The sequence below is a fragment of the Polyodon spathula genome, chromosome 35 (assembly GCF_017654505.1).
Source record: "Polyodon spathula isolate WHYD16114869_AA chromosome 35, ASM1765450v1, whole genome shotgun sequence".
In the NCBI taxonomy this organism is placed as follows: domain Eukaryota; kingdom Metazoa; phylum Chordata; class Actinopteri; order Acipenseriformes; family Polyodontidae; genus Polyodon; species Polyodon spathula.
In genome coordinates, this window is record NC_054568.1 from 4,926,531 (window position 1) to 4,950,672 (window position 24,142).

The window sequence follows — 24,142 nt, forward strand, 5'->3', positions numbered from 1 at the left end:
TATATTTATTTGTTTTTTTAAAAGGAAATCCTTAATCTTTCCAGCACTTTAAACAACTAACCAAGCGTGTTCATTTGGAAAGGTCCCATGTACGTTTTAAGTTCGTTTTTGATAATGCCGTAATACCTTCCCAGGTTTCAGTGCATTTTTAATAACAACGTTTTTAAGATTATAAAAAAAAAAAAAAAAAAAAAGAGTTCCTGGTACGTCACTCTATAGCGGGTGTGTCCAATCAAGGAAATACCATGTAAAACGTGTGTGATACTTCTCGCATCCACCGGGGGGGGGGGGGGGGGGGGGGGGAGTGTTGAGTTTAATCAAATTACCAATGTGTGACCACAGGGTCGACGTCACACTGGTGTCCCAGCTGCACTTGCTGGTGAGTCCTGAATCTGTGAGCTCTAAAGAGCGGGCCTTTAAACATTTACCAGGATGTGATGACTGAGACCGATACCAATCCAGTAAGCAATACATACACTATAACATTCTGATAGTTGCTTTTAAAAGCATATCTCTAAACACTGTGTCGCATATTGTAGCTAATTGCATACAGTGCAATAATATAAGTCATAGTTAGGAAGTGAACTGTAGGGAAACTAATAAGCTATCTTTTTAGATAAGGAGGGAAACATTTTAGGAGAACACAAGTGCTTGCCCTCTTGTTAATCCCCTTTATGTAATTAATTCCAAACTGACCAATTTAATGTTTGCCCACAGCAAAAACAAGCTTCCAAAATCTACCTGAGGGTTTTTTGTTTTGTTTTTCCATTTTTTTTTTTTTTTTTTTTTTTTTGGCGAAGACTGTCTTTGTGCAAAGTAGTTAGATGGGATTATTAATTTCTACTGTACACTGCTCAGAAGTGCTTCGAACGTGTCTTACGTTTACATCGCTTGCGTTTTCAAAGGCATGCTTGACTGACAAGTTTGTCCTGGTTTCTTTCAAGGTTAGAGCATGTCCTCTTTTGATTGCTGTTCTTTCACGTTACTGTATTCTGAGTTCTGGAGCTTCCGTACTGAATTATTATTATTATTATTATTATTCTCTAAACCTGACTTTACCTGGCTTTGAGCTTGTCTGGAGTTGAAAGGTTACATTGTCACATGATTTTAATAGAATGAAGTTTGTCTGTTCGAACGATTGCAGACACCAGGGAAAATGGCCAAAGCAGTAAGACTGACATCTGGGATTACTGAAAAGATCTTGGCGTGTGCTTGATTATCGAACACGGGCTTCGTTTCAACAGTTACAGCTTGACCTCCTCTTTTCAAGCACGTGGCAGTTTTATTCATGTGTGTTTCAATTATCTAAATCGCGGCAGATCTTCATACCCTACAATTAACAGGGAAGTTAAGTAGGACTTCCGTTGCATAGCAGTGTGATCCATTGCTGATCTTACTGTGTGTTTTAATGACACACAGCTGAGCTTGTTCTCTTTTACACCAGGGCTGATCAAGCACATAACAAAACCTGGATTAGGAGCAGCAGCTGTGCAATAGGAGCCTTGCTTCCATCACTGATTTTATAAACCTGGTATTTTCTGGTGGACCGTATTCCATTGTATTTTTCATTCTATCCAGTATTGTTACTAGGAGGGTGTCTAAACTCTAGCTGAATTAATACAGAAGTATTTAGATCTGCCTTTGCTCGGACCACTAAAATAGACGCTGTGGTGTTGTAAATATGTGTTGCTAATTCGTTTTATTTTTTATATTTTTATCTAATTTATTTTTTGTAATGTCTGCCTTCAGGAAATGGATATACCACATCTTTTCGGTTGTGGAAAATGTTTGACTGCAATAGAGTGTGTAACAGTGAGTGTTTTTGTTTTTCTCCCTGGTAAGAGCACAAGTTGTTGGTTCTCGCTGTGTAAAATGATTGTCTATTGGCTCTTAAGACAGCTGGTCCCATTAAAATACCTGCCATGGCTTGACATGCCTCTCAACTGTCCCTGAAAATCAGTGATAGTCCCTGTTTTTTGGTTGTTTTTTTTTGCATCCTCTGTTTTAATATTCCCCTTTACAATACAAGCCTAGCATAGTCGCTCTGCTTGGCTCATCTGTACACATTATGTGGCTTACAACCCTAATGTACCGTTTAGCCTGTTGTATTAGCCATTTAAATTGATTTTTTAAAACCCTTGCATTAGCATTATTGAATTCTATGCCAGTTTCAGAACGTCATCTTTTGATTCTTAAGCGGAAGGAACATGACGCCACTTCGTGGCTTGGGACTTGGTTTCAGGCCTCTGCACGGCACACCAGGGGAGACTTGGGGCTTGATACAACAAACCTCAAACTAGGTCTCCTGGAACCAGGTTTGAAGCCGCTGTGTCTGACAATTGGGTATTGGTGTCTTTTAATAATTAAAAATAAATACTACAGCTGACTCGTTACTACTGCATGCTCTTAGTTCTGCTTTTGATTTGTATTTTTCAAATCCATTTAAGCATGAATAGAATTGTTTTATTTAATAATATTGTTGTTGTTATTATTAATAAAGTAATTTGTGTGTTTTTTTTTTTTTTATAAATAAGTGGTCGTTCATTTTCATTTCTGGGTCTCTCTAATTTGTTTGTTAATCATCCAACTGGCCTGTAAAAAATGTTCAATTCAATTTTTAAATGCGAGCGTTCTCTATAAACAGTGTCAGTCATCGGTGTGTTTTGTTTGTGATTTTTCAAACGGGAGGAATCGTGTGATGATCAGTATCGCCCCAGTGGGTCAGTGCAGGATTAGATACTTGTGTAAAAGCAAACTCTTTACACGCTAAATGAATGAGGATATATCATGAATATATTTATTATTTCACCAAAATAGACAACTGAAAGATTCCGTTGCGGTTAAAAAATAAATAAATAAATTATAATACATCTGTTGTAAAAATATGTCATGTTTTAAATATTACCGTTATTATTTTATGTTTTGTCTTATTACAACCAACAATTTTAATAATACCAAAAATTTGACAAAAAATAGCAAGTTATTTATTGACTACGTTTTATCGGTAGTTTTTTTGTTTTACTATATTAAAATTTACTTTTTTTTTTTTTTTTTTTTTTAATAAAAACATTTTTGGAACACGATTTGGTTGACGTTATAGCAATTCAGTTAAAGTTGTTTCTTTAGTGCTTGGAGCCAGATATGTGGAACAAACTCAGTTTTGACCGTTTGGTTAATATTCTCAAGCCCATCTGCCTCCCGGAATTTGTCCAAGACATCGGCTGGCATACATCCATTGCTCTCCGATCAAACCGTCAACTCTTTGCCAGGTTCTGAAGCCTCGTCGTCGGATTCCTCTGCAGTTTTGTGCGCTATGTTGCGGGACTTGGGTCTCAAGCCTTGTCTCTTTCTGCGTGCGCGACGGTTTTTGAACCAAACCTGGGGTTGGGGGGGGGGGGGGAATACAATTTATTAATACACAGTTCCTTTATCGTCTAATGTACATATGGTCTTAAAGAACAATTTACAATGTTATGTATAATATAATAAAGCATATTTTAACAATAAACAGCAATAACTAATATTTGAATAGGTTTCTTACTTATATATATGTGTGTGTGTGTTTAGCCAACTATAGGTCTAAATATTTTTCTATTTTAGATGTTATAAATATCAACACAATTCGGGTAGAATGATGATAGCTTAATTTAAATGGTCTATATTTTTTTTTATTTTGCGGTTCAGAGTGATGAGGCAGGTAAATTTAAGGTCTCTTACGCGGATGGTCTCCACTGATAGCCCGACTCTCCTGGCCAGGCGATCCCGTTCTGCCGGGGCGGGATAGTCGGTGCGGCCGAAAAGAAGCTCCATTTCCTCGGTCTGTCTTCCCGTGAATACCGTGCGAGCTCGGTGCCGCTTCCGACAGCTGATGATCTGAGACAAGTAGCGGAGTTCAGAACTGGATACCAGAGACACCGCTGGAGCTGCCAAAAAAAAGTAAAAATATAATACGATATCAAGAGGAAAGCAAAGTGTTATAAATGTTAATTGATATGCAAATGCAGAATGGCTTACTATAAAAGAACACCGCATGATGCTAAATTTAATAATAATAATAATAATTATAATAATACAATGTAGGGCATAAAACATATTTACCCGCTTCTGGATCAAGATTATCTTGTTGAACAACTCCAAGATCCGTGATTTGAGGATAGCTGAATGGTCCGCAGCCGGCGGCATATCCTGCATACCCGGGGTACCGGTAAGCGGGGCTGTAGACGGCTGCGTGGTGCAGCGGGACGAGCGGCGCCGGTGCTGGAGAGTAATACCCAGGGTAACCGCTGCAGCCGGGCTGCGGGTAGACGAGATGCTCCCAGGCTGCATTCGGATACACCGGAGCGGTGACGGAGTTACACGCGTATCCCTTGCAGTTTGATGTAGATCCCAAAATATTGTCAATGCTGAAGGGATAGGTCTCGGTTATTTGCATGTTGTCTTTAAATGAAGAAAAACAAAAAAATCTAGTTTTTGTTTTGTTTGTTTTTTCAGTGTCAGGTTCTTTATCCAAAAAAAGTCTTATCAATCCAGCTTTCTTGAAGTTTTGAGCTATATCCACTTTCTGCAAAGTGGGAAAGAGCGCAGCGAGTCTTGTGGAGAACCGAGCTCTGGGCTGTGCGATCTTAAAGTTCGTCTTGAGTTTTTGGTTTTATAGAGCAGTACCGGCGCTTCGTTTCTCACTACACAAAACTCCAGACACCGGGGCTAATGGATCTGTCACCGCGGCAAAGTTCACGACGAGAGCCATTGTGTTCATTAAAAGGCATGTTTATTGCATAACAATAGACCAATAAGATTAAACTTATTACTGTGTCTTCTTCAAATAGACGCAGAACTTTGTCAATAAAGATAAAAGATGATTCGCTTTTTGGTTCAAACAAAAAAAATATATAATGATCATTTATATTAGATAACTGATGAAGGGAGACAAATACGTTTCATCTTATTTATTTGTGACGATTTAAACTATTGTAAATGTAAGAAATGAATTTGAATTATGATGCATTACTGTAATATATACACACACACACACGTATATACTTAAACCCGATAGAATCTAACAGGCTATACAAAATATCATAATGTACATTCAAAAGCAAACCATTTTATATTTATGGAATACAAACTAAATGTGTTTTATTTTATTTATTTATTTTAAGGGAGGACTCATTTCAAATGTATCGTTCAAAGTTATCGTTTTAATTCATTCTGGTAATCTATCTCAAACATTAGTTTGGTCGATTTATTTGTGTGAACCCATACATATAAATACAATATTAAAAAAAACAAAGTCATTATTATATTGCAAATTAACCTGTTTTTTTTTTTGCTCGATGGTTTTTTTTTTTTTTTTTTTTTTTTTTAATAACTACAGCTGCTGCATTTGTACGAAAAGATTTTGCTTATCTTAAATAAATAAATAGATAAATAAATAAATCCATTAGGAGTGTATCCCCCCCCCCCCCCCCCCCCCCCCCCCCCCCCCCCCCCCCCCCCCCCCCCCCCCCCCCCCCCCCCCCCCCCCCCCCCCCCCCCCCCCCCCCCCCCCCCCCCCCCCCCCCGCCCCCCCCCCCCCCCCCCCCCCCCCCCCCCCCCCCCCCCGTTGACTAAAATTGGGATTTGTTGTGCATTAATACTATCCAAGTAGAAAAATGTGCTGCAGTTGCTGAATTTTTAACTAGCCGATGAATGAAAACATGTTTATCCTGTTGTGTGTAACTGTGTTGCTGTTATATGTGCCAGACAGATAGAAATGCAGGTTATTGTAACTTTGCAAAGAGGTGCACGAAACCGGGTTTAAAATTGAATCGGTTGCTCCAAATGGACCGTTTCCTTCCTCTCATCCTTGAGTCGATCAAATGCATTTTAAGAAGAAACCGTTTGAACAAACATTAAATTATTTGTCTATCTTAAAGGGTTAAAAATAACATATACATTGTGTAAATATTTAAAGCATATGAAAGGTTATTTAAGAAACGCATGTTATAAAAGAGCAATGTATTTTTTGAATCCCCCACCCCCCCCCCCCCCCCCCCCCCCACCCCCCCCCCACCCCCTATTGCGTACCCCCCCCACCCCCCCCCCCCCCCCCCCCCCCCCCCCCACCCCACCCCCCCCCCCCCCCCCCACCCCCCCCACCCCCCCCACACCCCCCCACCACCCCCCCCCCACCCCCCCCCCCCCCCCCCCCCCCCCCCCCCCCCCCCCCCCCCCCCCCCCCCCCCCCCCCCCCCCCCGACTTTGTGTTCCTATGATCTTTCTGAATAAAAACAGTCGTCCTGTTGTCTGGCGCTGACCAAGCAGATTAGTAAACTCCTTTGCTAACAGCAGGAGGCTAATGTCTAGCGAGATCAGGAAGGGACACGCATAACACAGATCAAAGACTTTGCACTATCGATCAGGAAACACCTCAGTGGACACGCGTATCAATCAAAACAATCGATTATCATTCAATCTTCTCACCACTAGGGGCAGAAATCGCACCATATCAAAGCCCCACCCCTGCTTCTCTCCACAACCTGCTATTGGTCAACACAAATAGAAGAGCCCACGTTGGGAGACACGCTATTGGCGAAGGTGAAGAACCCTGTTGATCTGATTGGCTGGTGAGCTTTGCCCCAACATGAATTGAGGAAGTGGATTCGCCGTGCCAGGTGTAGTTTTCCCGTTTTGTTTTTTTTTTTGTGTGTGGTTTCGTGCTAAATCTATAATCCACATCGTTTTTTTCCCAGATTGAATGTCTTGTTTGTTCAACATGCCCCCTCGAAGACGCGGATTGAAATGACGAAACTGCTCCAGGAAGGTACTGTCTGTGAATTCTGCTGAATGAAACGTAGCCACGCACACGTTTATTGAGAGGCGTCCATATTACTGTAAACAACAAAACGATCGTGTGTATGTCAACTTCACTGGTACTGTATACTTGAATAATTATATTCACTAATTAATAGCGTGTTCAACTAGGTCGCATATTGTCTATAACTAAATTATACAGTATCTGGGAACTCTTTCTTGAATAGTCACAGTTGCGTGTAAGGCTGCAGTGTACCACGGTATTTTTGACAGTTACCTTATGCATTTACCAGACTTTGCCATGTTTATTAATATGCATTACCATACCTCGCTAAAACTTCCTCTTACTAAAAAGCTCAGCACAGTGAAAGCATGGTAAAGCATAGGGAAGCACTGTAAAACACAGAGAGTTCTGGTAAAGCATAGGCAAGCATTGTAAAGCACAGAGAGGTCTGGTAAAGCATAGGGAAGCATTGTAAAGCACAGAGAGGTCTGGTAAAGCATAGGCAAGCATTGTAAAGCACAGAGAGGTCTGGTAAAGCATAGGCAAGCATTGTAAAGCACAGAGAGGTCTGGTAAAGCATAGGGAAGCATTTAAAGCACAGAGAGGTCTGGTAAAGCATAGGGAAGCATTGTAAAGCACAGAGAGGTCTGGTAAAGCATAGGGAAGCATTGTAAAGCACAGAGGTGTGGGGAAGCATATTAGAAGACAAACCATGGTAAATACACAAGAGCACCCTAGGAGAGCTGGGAGAACTGGAGACTTACCGTGGTCAATCTTTTAGTGTTGGGTTTTTTTTTTTTTTTTGCTGGCAGTGCAATTTCTAAAGGCTGCTGCCTGCAGATTTTGTAAAGTTAAATGCATTGTTATTTTTGGCCAGTAGGTAAAGCATTTTCTCCCTGTTTTCTCTGACTTTGTTTTGCAGCAGACATCAATAAAGCGCAATGGAAGAGGAACACTGTGCCAGACTGAAAGAGCTGGAGCCGTTTCTGGTGACCCAGGTAAGATAAGACAGCAATGGAGACAATTGCAGAGCAGTTTGATCCGTTCCTGGTTTTAGTAGGGGTTTAGTAAGACACACCTGAGCTTGTTACCTTTAGACACTGGGGCTAATCAAGCTGCTAGTAAAACCTGGAATGGGTGAAACGGCTGTGCAACAGGAGTCTCATTCCCATTCCTGTAAGATCTTATTTGATATATAAGTAAATACCCATGCATTAAAAAGTACACAAGTAGTGACAAATAAAATAGTTTTTATTGTTAGTTATTATTATTATTATTATTATTATTATTATTATTATTATTATTATTAATTATTTCTTAGCAGACAGCCTTATCCAGGGCAACTTAGCTGCTACAAAATATCACATTATAAAATGTTACATTAGTCACAACATAATATCACATTACAGAGAAGAGCAATTATATAGTACAGTAAAATCAGTGGCAAAGATCAAATTAAAATAATTCGACTGAGAGCAGTTAACTGATGGTAAAAACATTCGCTCTTACGAGTCAAGTCCATTGTGAGCAGGTATAGCGAGTACGCTAAGTGGAGGAGAATGATTTCAAATAAGAGCAATTAAAAAAAAACCGTGAACACGGATCCTGGAAGAGTCCAATCAAATACAAGATACAGGAAGTAGTTGTAATTAAGAGAAGTGGTAGAATACGGCAAGGTGTGGAGCAGGTCAGTGCAAGAACAAACATGCGCATATATACAGTATATATTATATATATATAATCACCACATCTATCAGTGATACAAACCAATTAAAAACATATACATAATCAAACACCACAACAGTTAAACTTTATGAAACTTTAAAAAAGAGTGGGTTGTAGGGAAATATGCAAATTAAGCATTACAGTAATGATGACTTGAAGATTTGTTTTGTTGATGTGATGATAACCCTCTCTCTGATTGCAGGCCCCACACACTGTTTATTACATCCCTGAGTTCATCACAGAGGCAGAGGAACAGTACCTCTTGCAACAGGTAAGGTGTACGATACAACGTTCATCTCTCACCTGGAATCAGCTGCACATTATCCCACATGTATCTTTCCACCTTCTGAGTCCTGGCATCAATCTTACGAGCTGGTTCTAGTTTTGTAGCATTAACAGTTTAATTGCTCCTTTCGTGATATAACAGAAATAAATTGTCCAATTGCACAAAATAAACATGGCTTTTGCACAATATATATATATATATATATATATATATATATATATATATATATATATATATATATAGTCATCATCAATGTAAATTACAGTGGAAGGCATAAGGATGTGTTTTTGTAGTTTGACCAAAACTGTGTACAAAAACAAGCAATTTGATATAAAGGGTTCAGCTATATCAAGATGTTATATCTACAAAATGCAGTAAAGTTATAGCCATCTATCTATAGATAGATAGATATATAAACCAAAAACAACAAACAGCTTAATATGTACAGGGTTTAACTAGATCAATCACTGGTGTGATCATACACAAAGTCACTGACAGGCAGATAGCTCACAGTTTTATTAATTGTTATAATGATCAGTCACATTTTGATGAAACTGTTAAGCTTTTAGGATGTTACACTTTGATGTCTCTTTGAAGTCCTGACTCTGTTTTCTCCCTGGTTTCCAGGTCTATAATGCCCCCAAACCAAAGTGGACACAGCTGTCTGGCAGACGACTGCAGAACTGGGGTATGTGATCAAAAGAACAGGCTGTGCGTATCATTACTGTTGTTCCCATGCAGGGTAGCAACAGTTTTTTTGTTTGGTCACTCATTTTGGTTCGCAGCAGCCAGCGACTGGAATGAGTTTCAATGAAAGTTCAGTATAAAAAGGTTCATATCTGAGGTTGCTTTCAGCCGTAGGGGTGACTCATTGCCGACTGGCATCTGTGCTTGCCAACTTTTCTGTTTTATGATTGGTTCTGTTTTGTACTCCTGTTTTCTTGTGTTTGATGTTGTGTGCTGTGAGCCTCTGGCCAGGTTATCGTTGGTAATGAGAGCTTGTTCTCGGTTCAATCCTCCGGATAAATACGGGGTTTGATTGATTGGTATTATTAGTATTCACAGAAGTAGTGTTATTGGAAACGAAGTGGGTGGCAGGGATGAAAATAACACTCCCATTGCAAATCACTTCATGCTGTTCATTTGCATGGTCTCCCCTCTCCACTACAGTGGTGCAGTACACGCCTACACATCGTGCTGATTTTGGAGTTACAGCACTTGTTATATACATCATGCCAATGCTGCCTGATTTCTAGAACACCTCAGACAAGCCTGTTTGTTTGTTTTTCTTAAAGCCCTGAAAATACGGCATTGGTTTTCCCAGTTTCTTTGTGCATTAGCAGGTGAGGGTTATCCTTACGAGAGACACCCGCTGTGGCGTCTTTCCCCTGCAGCTCAGGTGAGCACAAAGTGATCAGGAGTGTGGGTTTTAAATGAACAGGTAGTGTGGATAGGGTTGGTCTTTCACTCCTGTCCTTGAAGCAGCCTCGAGGCGTTGCAGCCGACCCCTTTTTATCACGAGGCGTTCCGCCCCAGACCCGCCTACCACACAGTCAAGCAAGCACAGCCGTCCAATCGCAGCACCACAGCAAGCTGGTGTTGCCGTGGTTTATCCCCGCTGTTTTTACTTTATGCTTTACTCCAGGTGGCCTGCCCCACCCCAAGGGAATGCTCTCAGAGAAGCTCCCCGATTGGCTGGAGAAGTACGCCGTGAAGATTTCCTCTCTGGGGGCATTCGCTGGGAAGACCGCCAATCACGTCCTGGTGAACGAATACAGACCCGGGGAAGGAATAATGGTACAGTAGCAGCTGGTGCGGGTGAACGATTTAACTAAATGTATTTAAAAACTACTTCTGCAGGGTAGTTCACGGAGATATCTCCAACGTCAGAAGCTAGACGGATTTTTTATTTTTATTGTACGACATTGGTCCTGGAGAGCCGCAGTCCTGCAGGTTTTGTAGGTCTCTCTACGAGATCTGGAACGCATGTAAATGATGACTAATTAAGCCAGTAACTGGTGCAGTGAAGTAAGAGAGAGATCAGTTGAACTGAAAACCAGACCCTGCAGGTCAAAGTCAGAGCATTACTGTAACATACTGAACCCGCTGCTCTACACAGTTCCTTCAATGTTATCTCTCTTCTCGTGTACTGTGTTGACAGCCTCATGAGGACGGGCCCCTGTATTTCCCCACAGTGACCACCATCAGTCTGGGATCGCACACCCTGCTTGATTTCTACCGGCCTTTCAGCAAGGAGAAGGAGCAGGTGAGGGCCCTGCCTGCACGGTCTTCAGACACTCAGTCGTGACACTTTTACAGTCCGGGGACCCCAGTGGATCCTCTTGCAGTGCAGGCAAAGCCAGAGTTTCTCTTGGTTGCGGGGCGCACAAGGAAAGCGGTGTTGATCTTTCCCTTATATAAGTTTACCCTGGTATTTCTGCGCTGTATTTTTGCAGTTTGACCATGTAGTTTTTTTTTTTTTTTTTTTTTTTTTTTTTTTTTTTTAAATCTGCGTTACTGTACTGTGTCTCTATGGTTTCTAGTGCTTGGCTATGCAGTGCCATGCTTTCACTGTGCTTTAATACACTTGTGTATGCTTTTGCTATGGGACACTTTGATGAGGATTCATTTGCCATGGTTTGTTTAGTATGCTATACCAGACCTCTCTGTGCTTTACAATGCTTCCCTATGCTTTACCAGACCTCTCTGTGCATTACAATGCTTTACCAGACCTCTCTCTGCATTACAATGCTTCCCTATGCTTTACCATGGTGGCACAGAGCTTCGCTCGGTTGGGGTTCATTTATACTGTTGCAAAACCAACTGGGTTAAAACAAGCTGATATTTGCCAGCACGTGTTTGTGAGCGAGAACCAGGATTAGATACTGAAGAGTGAGCAAGCAAGGCGAATCCATCGACAGCCGGGCCGAGTAGCTGGATTTTGTAAATTATTGAACAGAGAAGCTTAGCTCTGAGACTCTAGATCCTGTTGCGTAGACTGTTGTATGTGCTTCGTCCGCTGCCGTTGCTGGTAGGGTCACTTTAGCTGTTTGTTTAGTGTGTTGATATGTAATATAAATCCTGTTCGCTTGCGGGGGGCGTATCAGCTTCGCCCTCTCACTCTGACGCCTGTCACTCAGCAGCGAATGCGTGCACCCCCACCGCTCCTCTGTCACAAGCATTAATACCCTGTCTCTTTCTAAAAAAATGGATTTAGGGGAGCTCCCTAATAAAATCAGAATCTCAAATCAGTAGTTTGTATATAGCAGTTGTTCCAGCTGTGTATAATGGTATTTAAAACAGGATTCATTGATCAGACTTTTTGCATATCAGCCCTTACTCTGGTCCACCGCGGTCTGCTACGGGACAGACTACTGTATATGGAAAAAAAGTATGTATGTAGTTCTATATGTTAAAATTATTCAGCAGGTTTCCTTTGACTATGAAGCAAAATTACTTCAAAACATATAAAGGAGATGCAAAACTTTTGGCGACAGCTGTGCACTTCGCTAATCCCTAGCGATAGCAGGTCATTAAATCACTTATCGTTGCATCTAGTCGATGGTCTTTCGGCCATAGCTGTCTAAGCAAAGTGCTGGCTCTGTCTCATCCAGGAAGGAGCTTCGCAGACCGAAGAGAGCCGCTTCCTCCTGTCCTTGCTGCTGGAGCCGCGCAGCCTCCTGGTCCTGCGCGATGACATGTACGTGCGTTACCTGCACGGGATCAGAGGCGTGACCGAGGAAACCGTGTCGGAACGCGTGGCCAACCTGCCCGCCACCAGCGCCAGCCCAGGACAGCAGCTGACCCGGGCCACCCGCGTCTCCCTGACCATTCGACACGTGCCCAGGACGCTCAAGAGCGCCCTCCTGCTGGGGAGAAAGAAATGAACAGCATCGCCCAGCCAAAACAAATTGTATGTCTGAACAATTTCACTAAAATAAAAGAATTTCAAAAATCCACCCCATGTTTCATGTGTCAATGGCAAGTTGTTTTTTTTTTTTTTTTTTTTTTTTTAATTGTAGCAAAACTACCACCGACTTTTTACAGTTTATTTTGGAATTCAACAAAAAACAAAATAAACTTGTGATTTTGATTTGATTTTTTTCAATTTCAGAATTGAAGTTTCCCGTTCACATGTGTGTACCTAGATGACCTTCTGCTTTTTATAGTACACAGCTGCTTTCTTGTTTCAAACAAGTTATACAGGAGAGACAGACTGTTACAGTAAGGTATATTAATTTGAGATTTATTGTTGAAATATGTAAACCAGGTGTCTTACAAAGAAATTGGTTTGCCATGGTTACGGTGTATATTTAATTAAATTATTTATTTGTTTATTTATATGGCAACGTCGAAAGTTAAATTCGATAAGCCGAATACTATATACCTATTCACAAAGTGCATTTCCCCAAATTACTAAAATTTTGGGGGGTCAAACGTCTGTCTTAAAGCTGTGTTTCATTATTACACAGAGTATGATGGCGTGTGCTGTAATATTGTAATATCTGTTGGCTAAACTCTCTGCAAGCTGCAGAATAACTCATGCAATAGGGCGTGGCTTGAGGGATTGAAGAGCTTTTCAGACTGCTGTATCGCATTTGGGATTTACAAGGTGGAATGAACGTTTGTCACTAAGAATTAATAAATTACTTGCACCTGGCTTCTGCGATCAAAATACATCAAAACCGTAAGTGTCTTGTTTAATATTATTTATTTATTTTATATTAACGTGACAATGCCGAAAAGCCACGCTAGCTGTGTAACACTTCTCCTGTCTTAATTAGGAACATAATTCGGACCCTTTTTTTTAGTATTGTTTTAAATTAAGCGTCGGTGTTATTATCACAACCATGGAGGTATAGGCGTGTCATTTTAGTTAGTTAAAGATGTTTTCTTATAGCCTGCTGGAGTGAAAATGTATTGAGATATACTTGTATTTTAACATCGTCGCATTGAAAAGTAACCTTGGTATGAAAAAAAGACAAAAAGGACGACTGCGGTGTTTTAAAAAGTATGTGTTAGTAAATAACGTTAAACCAACCTATTTAAACAGCACGATTAACGATTTTATATCTATCTATCTATCTATCTATCTATCTGAGGTGTGTTTTTCCTGGACGGCTGTCGTTGCCGTAAGTGTTGTGCGAAGTCATTTCTTGTGATTATGCTCTAGGATTGGGTTTAAGTCTCTCTTTCCCGTGAAACACGCCTTTGAGGGTTGTCTGGTTTTGCCAAGTATACATTCTTTTGTTTAGAATTGGAACGTCTCCACTGCAGTTAGTCAAATCCATTATTTTACCCCCCCCCCCCCCTACTTTGCACAAATAAAATTCACAGTAGATTTTAAATGCTTTGTAGGAATACAAATTTAGTTAGCTTTAAAATGAAATAAAGGAAAATAGAATCTTTGAATCTGTCTGGGTTTAAAATAGTCAAATTAAAACAAATTCTGCACTTTGAAATATTTACTATTAACATTATTTCACCTTTGGAACTACCATAGGGGTGTATTAGCAAAACTGAACTTGTCTACCGCCACAATCTCATTCTGTACTAATGTTAACTTTTCCATACTGTCATTGAATATTGCTAAACACACCCACTACAATGCAACCCACTACAGCAAAACTTATGTAATGCTTTACTGTCCTCCTCACAATAGTGTACTGCTGAAAGCTAAAACCACCACCTGTAATCCAACAACACTTCCTGGAGTACCTCAAACCACAAAAAAATTTATGCAAAACAACCTGCAAATAACTCTATCCCTTATCAAGATCTCGAGCACGCACTTTCATTTCGAAAGGAAGGCAAATGAAATGTTCCTGTTCAGTGGCTTTTTATATGCAAGACCCAGGCTACATGCACTGAAGGGACAAAGGACACTCGAAAGAGAGCCTCTGTATTACTGTGAGCAGTCAATCCATTGCTGTGTTCACAAAACGAAGGCTCTGGGACAGAGGTGCCTGCAGTATACGCCATGTTAAATAAAGATAAAGGCATGTGTTTAGTTGAATGCTACCCAGGTGAAATCTGTCTTTACAGCCTTGTGCATTTAAACCAGGACGTACATTCCTCTTTCCTAACTTCAGTACTGCATTACAGTAATGCTGTTTGCCAGTCATTCTACTCCTTCCGTGCATTGCAAACTTAAATGCAGCAGCAACGGTATTAAACTTGATCTTAACAGTGCTTTATTACACCTATTCTTTTTACTGTGGGAAACTTACATAAAAAAAAAAGTTTCTGATAGAGTAAACCAATTCAAGGAAGTTTGCCTATTTAAAAGTTCATTAAAAAAAAAAAAAAAAAAAAAAAAAAAAAAAAACTTTAAAACGTGACCATGGAAAATAAATATTTGTGCCTGATCTTTGAGCCCTCAGCTCTATGTACACAGCGAGATAAGCAGGCTGTTAAAACTGTGCAGTATGCGCAAAAGCATCAAGGTAGACTGGAGGAAGGGAGGCGGTGAAGTGAGAGTTTACAGGTCAGCTAAACTGGTTCATATTGTCCACAGCACGGAACGAAACACGCAGGAGATATCAATGGGTTAGGCATTGGCAAGTGTGAAGACATCTACAAAGTGCAGTTTCTTTAAAATCAACCAGTTATTGTATTCTGCCAGCCAACCAATACAAAAAAGAACAGCTACTGAAATCAAATCTCTGTGAGCAGCCTAAAAAGGTGTACAGAAACATATCAGTAGTGTTTTTGACTGTTGTCCTCGCTAAAAGGCAGGATCGCATGGACTGCAGGGTGAGTAATACATTCTGGAGCCGCAGGTTCGAATCCTGGTACTGCCAAGTTGCCAATTTTAAAAATGAATGATTCTCTTGGTGCAAAGAGAAAAGCTGGCCAAGGCAATCTCAGCATGATTAGGAGATAGCCAGTGAACGCTTAGAAACTCATTGACATCTAAAAATCGAAAGCAAAACGAGAAGCCGATATCAGTGGGTCTAATCAGGTTTGTACAGGATGTGTAAGGGTTTACTTTTGGAATGTTTTCTCGTTGACATTCTGAACGGGGAGATCTACACTCTGAAGTGTAGTTGTTGCTACAGTAGAACCTATCCTAGCCTGCAAGATCCAATCCCCTGGGTTCACCGCCGGGCCTCTGGAATGGGGCGTTTACACAAGCTGCTGCCAAACTGAACTGGACTGATGGATAAAAACTGATCAAAATCACCTTTTATTATGGGTTATACAAAAACTTAACTGTGACATGGCTTGCAACAGGCTTCAAGACCTTGGTGTACCACTGTATTTATCCCCTGTTGTGTTTTTGACGGTGCCAACACTAATCCAGAGATGTCTGGATAAACCAGACAGCCCCCTCTCTCCCAGAACAAACGCCCTGTCTTCGTGTCTGTGAGCCACAGGAACATTAACCCACAGAGGATCTGAGAATGGAGGCAGAGAGAGCGGCAGTGCCCACTGCTGGGTTAACCCAGCCAGGTAGTCCTCTCTCCCCTTCTCTCACACACCAGGCTTCCCTGCCTGAGATCCACGGCAATATCCCTATGAAAAAGAGTGAGGAAGGTGACTCTCGCCGCTGCACTGCCTGCATCTCTTCTGTGGAGAAACGTATTCAGTGAGCGACCAGCTTTTCGTATTTCGTAATTTTCACGCACACACGCTGCACCGTTGCTCAAAGTGCTGATGTCCATTATTTTTTGGTTTTTGAATTTCAGGCAGGAGCAGAAATGGCAGGTTTGGCACAAGTTCATGCACGCCTACTCCCAGTTCAATGACTGGCTGCGATTGGCAGAGAGCACGGCTTCCTCACCAAACTCTTCCCACGTGCTTTACATCACTGCGAAGAAGGAGCTGAAGAAGTTTGAGGTGAGAGAAAACAAAAGGCTGAACTTATTCCTTGTCGAGGAACACTGAGGACACAGAACTGGAACAGCTGAGCTGCGTTGATTTCTGGAATGGGACTGCACTTGCATGGAGTTAAAGCACAGCAATGTCAATTTTTATAGAAAGTAGCCCAGTTTTAGTAATCATTAGCCCCTTAAGGTTTTTTTTTGTGTTTCTATTGAAGACATTGAGAAAGCCTTCTAGATTCAATAGTTTGCCGTATTTCTACATTTTCAGCACAGTTGAGTGGATAATACACACACACAAAAAAAAAAAGTCCTTAAGTTTTGTGAATAGGACTTAAAACGAGGCTTCCTCTCCCTGCACTGTTTCTGCCCAGGTGTTGCAATGGGAGATCCGGGCTCATTTGTTGGAGCTTCAGTCGCTGAACCTGCAGTACTGCTGGCTGGTGAAACGGGCAGGGCAGGGGGAGCGCGGCCGGCTCCACGGGATAATACAGGATGTCAGCGGGCGCTGGGACGACCTCAGCAAACGCACGGCCGGCATCTGCCGCAGGCTCCAGGTACTCTTGGCCATCTCGTGAGGATCTCTCCTCCAGTTCTGCCATTCCTCAGCATAAGCTTATCGGAATTGTGGGGGTGACGGGGCACCAGTACTTTGTAAGGGAGACTCCAGTTATTGGGAAAGCAGTAAATCATTAAGGCTCTGCTTGGTGTATCAGGGCTCGTCTCTCAGTTTCCCCGCCCCTCTGCTTGCTCCCCAGCACTTTGTGAGGCAGCGCGAGGATCTGGAGAGCGAGTGGGGGAATATCGCAGTCAGGCTGGCAGAGATGGATATGAGGATGTCTGAAGTAGAGCATTCCTCAGGGTGCAGCACGGCCGACAAGATGACACAGCTGGAGGTACAGAACACAGTACAGCTAGCATGGATCACACAGCAATTAGTTGTATCTTTGAACGGGGCACCTGCAAAGCAGTTCTGCTTTTAGCACACCCTTCCCAGAAGGTAATGTGTAGGGTGAGGGGAGAGAACTAGTTCTGGTGGAGAAACAAGACCTTGTTTTTAAATTTGATTCTGCACAGGCACACATGTAGAATATAAAAAAAAGGTAGGAAATAGTTCACAAGAACCAAAAGGTGTCCCAAGCAATTGAAATTGTTATTCACTGGCAGGTTTTATTTGAGCGGCTAAGTACTGTATAAACACACAAAGAAAAACCATTGCATGAACTGCTGTTCAAAACATGAAAAGTAGAATTGTGCCACACGTTCTGTGCACAGCTTGACAAATCCGTAACCATTTCACTGGCCCATCTCTTACGATTTATGCACGCTTGAGAAGATGCATCACTCGTCTTTTGTACAGGAACATCTGCACTTCATGGACGTTTGAATTGCTCCAAGTTTAAATTTATCAGAGGAAAAATGAGCATGTCACACATCAAAAAAACCACCATTCATCAAAAAGCGTTTTTAGCACAGACTCCTTCACAGCCACAGAGCTCTCTTCCATTTTGTGGATACATAAAAGCTACTGTACTTAAAGAAACTTGGTGATAGCTTCCACAAGTGCTGTGTAATTAAAATGATTGTTATTACTTTACACGTGTTTACACCAGGATCCAACCATGGTCCTGGAATTAACAAGAAAAATTGAATTAAAACGACAGCCGAGTATTTCAGTGGACAATCTGAACACAAAAAGAAAGTAAATTCAGCGCTGTTGGAGTATTTTAAGAACGATGGAAGAGTTTCTGGTGTGCCCAGCCCGCAGCCTGTCCCATGGCGTGGGACCGATTCTGTAGTCCGGACTGTCTCTCTCTCCCTCAGGCGTTCCAGCAGGCAGTGAGCGAGAACGCGGAGTGGCTGAACGGGCTGCTGGTTCGAGGGGAGCAGCTGATCCAGCGCAGCGAGCCGCAGGACGCCGTCGAGGTCGAGGACTCCCTGCAGGAGCTGCTGCTGTACTGCGCCCGGGTCTTCGAGGGGGTGGGGCGTCTACACACACGCCTGCTGAGCAGGAGACTGGTGAGAGAGCCTTTCACAATCCAACAAGATCGTTACTGCCACCATCAGCGATTCCCAGTCCTGTAGATCTGTTCAACTCTCCATAAATGAGTTACCGTTTTCTGGTGTCTGCATTCGTTCCATGCAGTTACCACATATTCAGAGTTGTATTTTTTCCCTTTAAATCTGCAGTCACCCGAGCTTGTGTGCACAATCCTAACCCTTTACCGAGAAAAAAGTACCCGAATCTAATTTCTCCTTTTCTCTCTCCATTTCCACCCGATTTAAAGATTACAACGACGTGCAGTTTTTCAAATCAGCGCTTGTTTGTCTACAGGACTCTTACCAGCAGCGTTTTGTTTTGAGTGTTAGTGAAGTATTTAATATGCAATTCTCCATTTACTGAAGTTTAGTTAAACAAACAGTCAGTGGCTATGCCACGCAGAGGGGATTTCACACGTATGGTGAACGGGTTTGAGACTTGGTAGTTTCTTGCCTGTCACTGTAAAGCGTTTGAGTTTCTCGTTTCGACTTGCGATTCAGTGTTTTGCAGTTTCATTAACTCTGCTGTGTGCCACAGGTGTTTGAGGATGGCTGGATGTTGGGGTCGAACCGCCTGTCTGTGCTCTGGGAGGTTGAGGGGATATACGAGCGGAGGAGCCCCTGTGACCAGCAGCCCCGCGCTCCCAGTGTCCGCACTGGTTCCAGACGGGACTCTCTGGCCCTGGAGTGGGACCCTTCCGTCGACGTGGGCGGGTCCGCCTCTCACGACGATGCTGACTCCTCTTACTTCAGCACCATCACAGGTAAGAAAAAACGACAATTAGTCAAACCCCTTTAGTACCAAAAACAAAGAGGTAGCTATCTGGAGTTTGACAACTATTTAAAAAAATTATTTCTATGACCCAATTTTTCTAGCATACAGTTAATTTGAAATAGTGGTGGTCATACAGATAGTGTTTCTTTGGCAGGTTTGCACCACTTAGAAGCCTCATCAGGAGAGCCTTCCACCAAGAGAAGAAGCCCTCCAAGCTCCCTGTGTTTTCATGTGGACGCAGACCCTGCAGAGGTGAGGGGTGCTGTTCTCAGCCTTTCCTCGGCTCTGTCAGATGGGAATAATAATAATAATAATAATAATAATAATATCAGCTCTTTGGGGGTCGTGATTAGCAGCCTGTTTGTTCTGCCAGTCACAATGAAAGTGAAATGCCAGTTTCACATTCACTCCAGTCACGAGCCTGCGTCTGTTTGTTTCTCAGAGTAGCAGCGTGGAGTGGAGAGATACCAGCCAGCCCGTCTCGACTGCGGTTCCAGGCGCTCTGGTTTCCGGTGAGTGGATTGTTCCAAACTGCACATCATGAGAAGGGAAGGACCACGTGTAACTCACAGATGATAGGGAGTCATGCAGTCGTGGTTCGGGTTGCAGCTATCTGGGCCAGGCGGGTCGTTGTGCTACTTCAGGGCTAGGCAGGAATCTGGGCATCACCTCGCTGCAGTACTGGCAATAGACCACTTTCTTTCTGCTGCCCTACAGTGGTGCCGTTAAAAGCTAAACCAATTCCATAGTAAAATATTCTCTCTCCTCAGGTGTGTCTAGTGAAGTTCGCAGTTCCTCCCGTTCCTTCGTGTCTGCTAGACACTGCCCTGCAACTAAACCAATCACCTTTGACCCAGAACGCATCTGCGCCTGGCTGGGCCAGACGGAACCTGCTCTAGAACACGCCCGGAACTTTCCAGAGGAGACTGGGGGCAAGGCAGACCATCAGAAACAAGAGGCTGTTTGGGTAGGCATGCTTCCCTTCTGGGGCTTGCTTCTATAAAAAAAAATTACTATATAAAGCAAACTTATGGCATGGTTTTTAAGATAGTTTTTAATTATTTGTCTGCATGCCACCTGTGTGTGGGAGTCTGTCCAGTTTCACCTCTATGGGGGGAAAACTTTTTTTGGGGAAAAATCTTTAAAATGATAGTTTTGCTTGTTGACAGAGCTTGAAGTTTATAACCTCCTGCCTATCTGTCTCAGAGTGACAAAGGCATGTGAACACTGCTGGTCCTGCTTTCAACAGGTGTGGCGTGACTGGTGCTGAAATGTGTTTTAGGTCACATTGCAATACAAATTTTTGTTTATTAACTAAACTTTGCAGAGCGCTCTAATAGTACAGGACTCTAGTCGTTTCTGAATATGGCTTGTGTACCTTTCCTGCAGGATCCCAGTCTCCCTCCTCGAGACACGGGGTCGTGTTCTGTAGAAAGCCGATCTTTTCTGCCGAATCCCGGTGCCTTTCCCAGTCTGGATGGGTGCCGTCTCCGATCGAGCCAGCGTGGGAAGCAGCTTGGCTTCTGTTCAGTTCCTGCGTGGAGCAGAAGAAAACCCAAAACTCAGGTTGGAAATCACACAGAGAATCAAATACATAGTCTGGTTTTATTGATTGATTAATCACCTGAATTGTAAATTGGGATGTTTCATTCAGTTTAAATTTCCTAAAGACGCTGTAATCCAAAGCAACTTAGACTAGGGGTGAACCGTTCATCACAATAGGACCTTGTTTTGTTTTAAGTCTCACCCAGAAGGACTGAACACAAGGAGGTCAAGTGACTTGCTCAGGGTCACATAGTGAGTCAGTGACATGGAACTTGTATAAAATTACCCTGCTCAATCCTGGAAGAGCAGCAGAGTTTAGAACCAACATTCAATGCAGCCAACATTTTCGGCGCTTAATGATTTTCCCCCCCTCTGACAGTAGAGCAGAACTATTTTCGCTCTTTCAATGCTTCAACCAAAAATATATCGGCTTCAGTTCTCATTACTACCACTAAACAAAACAGCCTGAGATTATACGCGAGTCCACACTTCTGTAGCTGACATTTCACAAACCAGTGGTACACATGCCAATGTCTCTAGGTGTTGGCCAGTGCTGGTGTTTACTAGAGAAAATCTACTGTAAAAAACTATATTAAAAAATGAACCAGTGATTATTATCCTGTGGACAGATATCATCCCACGCATTAGAACACAGTTCTTAAAGTTGATACACTTTGTAAAATAGTTTCTGGAGTCTCTTCTTCTTTTCAGTTTCGAGAGAAGAACCAAAGTTCTCTTCACCCATCGCAAGGCAGGATCAAGTAAGTCACCATTTAATTTTCCTCTGGTCTGAGGATCCTGCCAGGCACTGCTCAGACCTTTCACTATGCCAGAGAGGGTCAACCCTGGTCCTGGAGAGCCACAATCCTGCAACTTTTCTGTGGATCCTTTAAAATCAATGGCTAAAAGACCTGGAAAACATTTTAGTGTTGACTAAGACGATAAAAATTGGTAATTGAGAACCTCTGGTGAGACCAAAACCAGAAAACCCTGTGGCTCTCCAGGACCAGGGTTGGCCACCCCTGCGCTATGCTTTTTAAAAGATAAATAATGCTGTGATTTCACTATGAGAAACTAAGACTCCTACTTCATTGAACAATTTCTCTTCACTCCAGGTCTGAAGAGCTCAATCCCGCGAGGTCCAGACGTCTCCTGTGGGTTCTGAAGACATCCCTGTCCTACCGCCTGGTCAAATTCGCCATCTTCATCCACTTCCTGCTGGCTGTTCTCCTGGGGGTCGTCAGCCAGATCCCAGTCAGTGCGAAGGACTTCAGCTGTCACCACGCCAATAACTTTGCCCGCTCTCTCCACTTCATGCTCCACTACGTCAATGGACCACCCCCAACGTGAAGCCAGCGAGCGAGCACAATCTCAGGGAGCAATTACAGCTCCGATAGCTTGACAGTTTATGCTTTCCACAGAAAACTCTTTCAAGCAAATTGTCACAAATGCACTCCTGGAATATCTTTCCTTTTAAAATATGATTTGACAATACATACACAACTGCCCAGCATAACTCTGTCCCCCACCCTTGCACGGACCGAAGAAGTTACTTAAGAATCTGATGTGAAGGTCACAGGAGAGACAGGAGTGTTTTACAATCTTGGCCTGCAGGGGAAAAATAAAATTCATGTTAGTAGAGAGCTGTGAATATATTATATTATATTGCCAGGGGAATGCTGGGAGGTTGTTGAATTAGGTCATAAATAAAAATTACTCTGAAGTGATCCATACAGGCGATTTGTGACTTGTGTCGGGTTGTGCACTGAAGATGGAACCAGTGGTAAGCAGTCCCAGTTTGACACTGGGAGCGAAGGGATTTTTTTTTTTATACAGACTGGTTTCATGGCGTAGATGGGTAACAAAAAAAATAGCACTGAATATTGTCATCCTTTAGCTCTTTTGCTTTTAGAACTCGTGTCTGCTTAGGTTTCCCCTGCAGGTTTTACCAAAGGAGGAGACACAGGTCATCTGTCACGCTACCCCAAAACCGTCAACAACTCAGAGGTATGCAGATTTCACTTTGCCTTTAAGAACTGTCCTTTAAAACATAATGAAAAAAGGAAATTTGTTATTTTTTTCTAACATTTTAGGAGTAAAAGTAGCCTGGTTTAAACATTGTCTGTAAAATAACTAGCAAGACCATAAAAGTTATGAATAAGTGATTTGTTCGGTTTTACTAGAAGCACCGATTCACAATAGTCTGGATGAAGGTTGGACATTGGTAGCAAGCAGGTAATGTAGCACAGTGCACCAAAACATACCAGCTCTTAAACCAGGTCTTCACTTTTTACAAAGTCACGTCTGCACCAGTGTGTGTTCTGCATATTATGAATAAGTTGTGTCAGAGAAAAAAGGACTGTAGTATATTTATTTTTTCAAAACATGTGCAATGTTCACATTAGATTTTAATTCACCTTTCCCCTGAAATATTTCCAGGAGATTGTGTGATTTCTGCATGCTCCCCCTGGAATTAGTGTGCCCAAAAAAATTGTCCTAAACTATTTTCTGTAAAAAAACAAAAAGATTTCATAGTGAAAAAAAAGCAAAAAAATTTGGGACACGAAAAAACCTGCAAAAAAAATTTGGGAGCTTTTTTCGCGCTAAAAAACCTGCAAAAAAATTGGGGACGTGAAAAAAGCGGAAGAAAAACCTGCCCAAAAATTTGGGATGCGAAAAAAGCGGAAAAACACCCCAAAAAAACCTGCAAAAAAAAATTTGGGAGTGAAAAAAGTGGAAAAAACCCTGTAAAAATTGGGGGCGCCAAAAAAGCGGAAAAAACCTGCGAAAAAATTTTGGAGCGAAAAAAACCCTGTAAAAAAATTGGGGGCGCCAAAAAAGCGGAAAAACCCCCCCAAAAAACCTGCAAAAAAATTTGGGAGTGAAAAAAGCGGAAAAAAACGCGAAAAAACCTGCAAAAAAAATTTGGGATGCGAAAAAAAAGCGGAAAAAAACCTGCAAAAAAATTTGGGATTTGAAAAAAGCAAAAAAAAAGCGGAAAAAAAACCTGAAAAAAACCAAAAAAAATTGGGGGGCGCCAAAAAAGCGGAAAAAAACAAAAAAAAAAAAAATTTGGGAAAAAAAAAAAAAAAAAAAAAAAAAAAACCTGCAAAAAAAATTGGGGGTGCAAAAAAGCGGAAAAAACCTGT

At 42.0% G+C, this 24,142-nt stretch overlaps 3 protein-coding genes across 6 annotated transcripts; 2 read left to right on the top strand and 1 right to left on the bottom strand.

The window, feature by feature from the left end:
- Positions 1-3,246: 3,246 nt before the first annotated feature.
- LOC121303764 (homeobox protein goosecoid-like) lies at positions 3,247-4,432 on the bottom strand. Its single transcript, XM_041234541.1, has 3 exons — positions 4,099-4,432; positions 3,718-3,923; positions 3,247-3,378 (listed from the first exon to the last, which is right to left on the bottom strand). The coding sequence occupies exons 1-3, from the start codon at positions 4,430-4,432 to the stop codon at positions 3,247-3,249; spliced, it is 672 nt and encodes a 223-aa protein (XP_041090475.1).
- Positions 4,433-6,632: 2,200 nt separating this feature from the next.
- On the top strand, positions 6,633-12,779 carry alkbh6 (alkB homolog 6). 4 transcript variants are annotated; one of them, XM_041234708.1, is made up of 8 exons: positions 6,633-6,653; positions 6,732-6,802; positions 7,719-7,794; positions 8,724-8,792; positions 9,435-9,495; positions 10,453-10,604; positions 10,969-11,073; positions 12,422-12,778. In XM_041234708.1, the coding sequence occupies exons 3-8, from the start codon at positions 7,738-7,740 to the stop codon at positions 12,692-12,694; spliced, it is 717 nt and encodes a 238-aa protein (XP_041090642.1). In that variant the 5' UTR covers positions 6,633-6,653; positions 6,732-6,802; positions 7,719-7,737; the 3' UTR covers positions 12,695-12,778. The 4 variants fall into 4 exon arrangements, with proteins under 4 accessions (XP_041090642.1, XP_041090644.1, XP_041090643.1 ...); XM_041234710.1 differs by having other exon boundaries at positions 6,637-6,655; positions 7,722-7,794; positions 12,422-12,779; XM_041234709.1 differs by lacking the exons at positions 6,633-6,653; positions 6,732-6,802 and adding an exon at positions 6,812-6,911 and having other exon boundaries at positions 12,422-12,779.
- A 506-nt stretch (positions 12,780-13,285) lies between these two features.
- On the top strand, positions 13,286-23,471 carry LOC121303765 (nesprin-2-like). The gene is made up of 13 exons (XM_041234542.1): positions 13,286-13,290; positions 13,381-13,494; positions 16,499-16,649; positions 17,008-17,190; positions 17,392-17,529; positions 18,458-18,652; positions 19,212-19,437; positions 19,603-19,700; positions 19,891-19,960; positions 20,219-20,415; positions 20,838-21,014; positions 21,705-21,754; positions 22,109-23,471. Exons 1-13 carry the CDS (start codon positions 13,286-13,288, stop codon positions 22,341-22,343), a joined length of 1,839 nt encoding a protein of 612 aa, XP_041090476.1. The 3' UTR covers positions 22,344-23,471.
- The last annotated feature ends 671 nt before the right edge of the window (positions 23,472-24,142 follow it).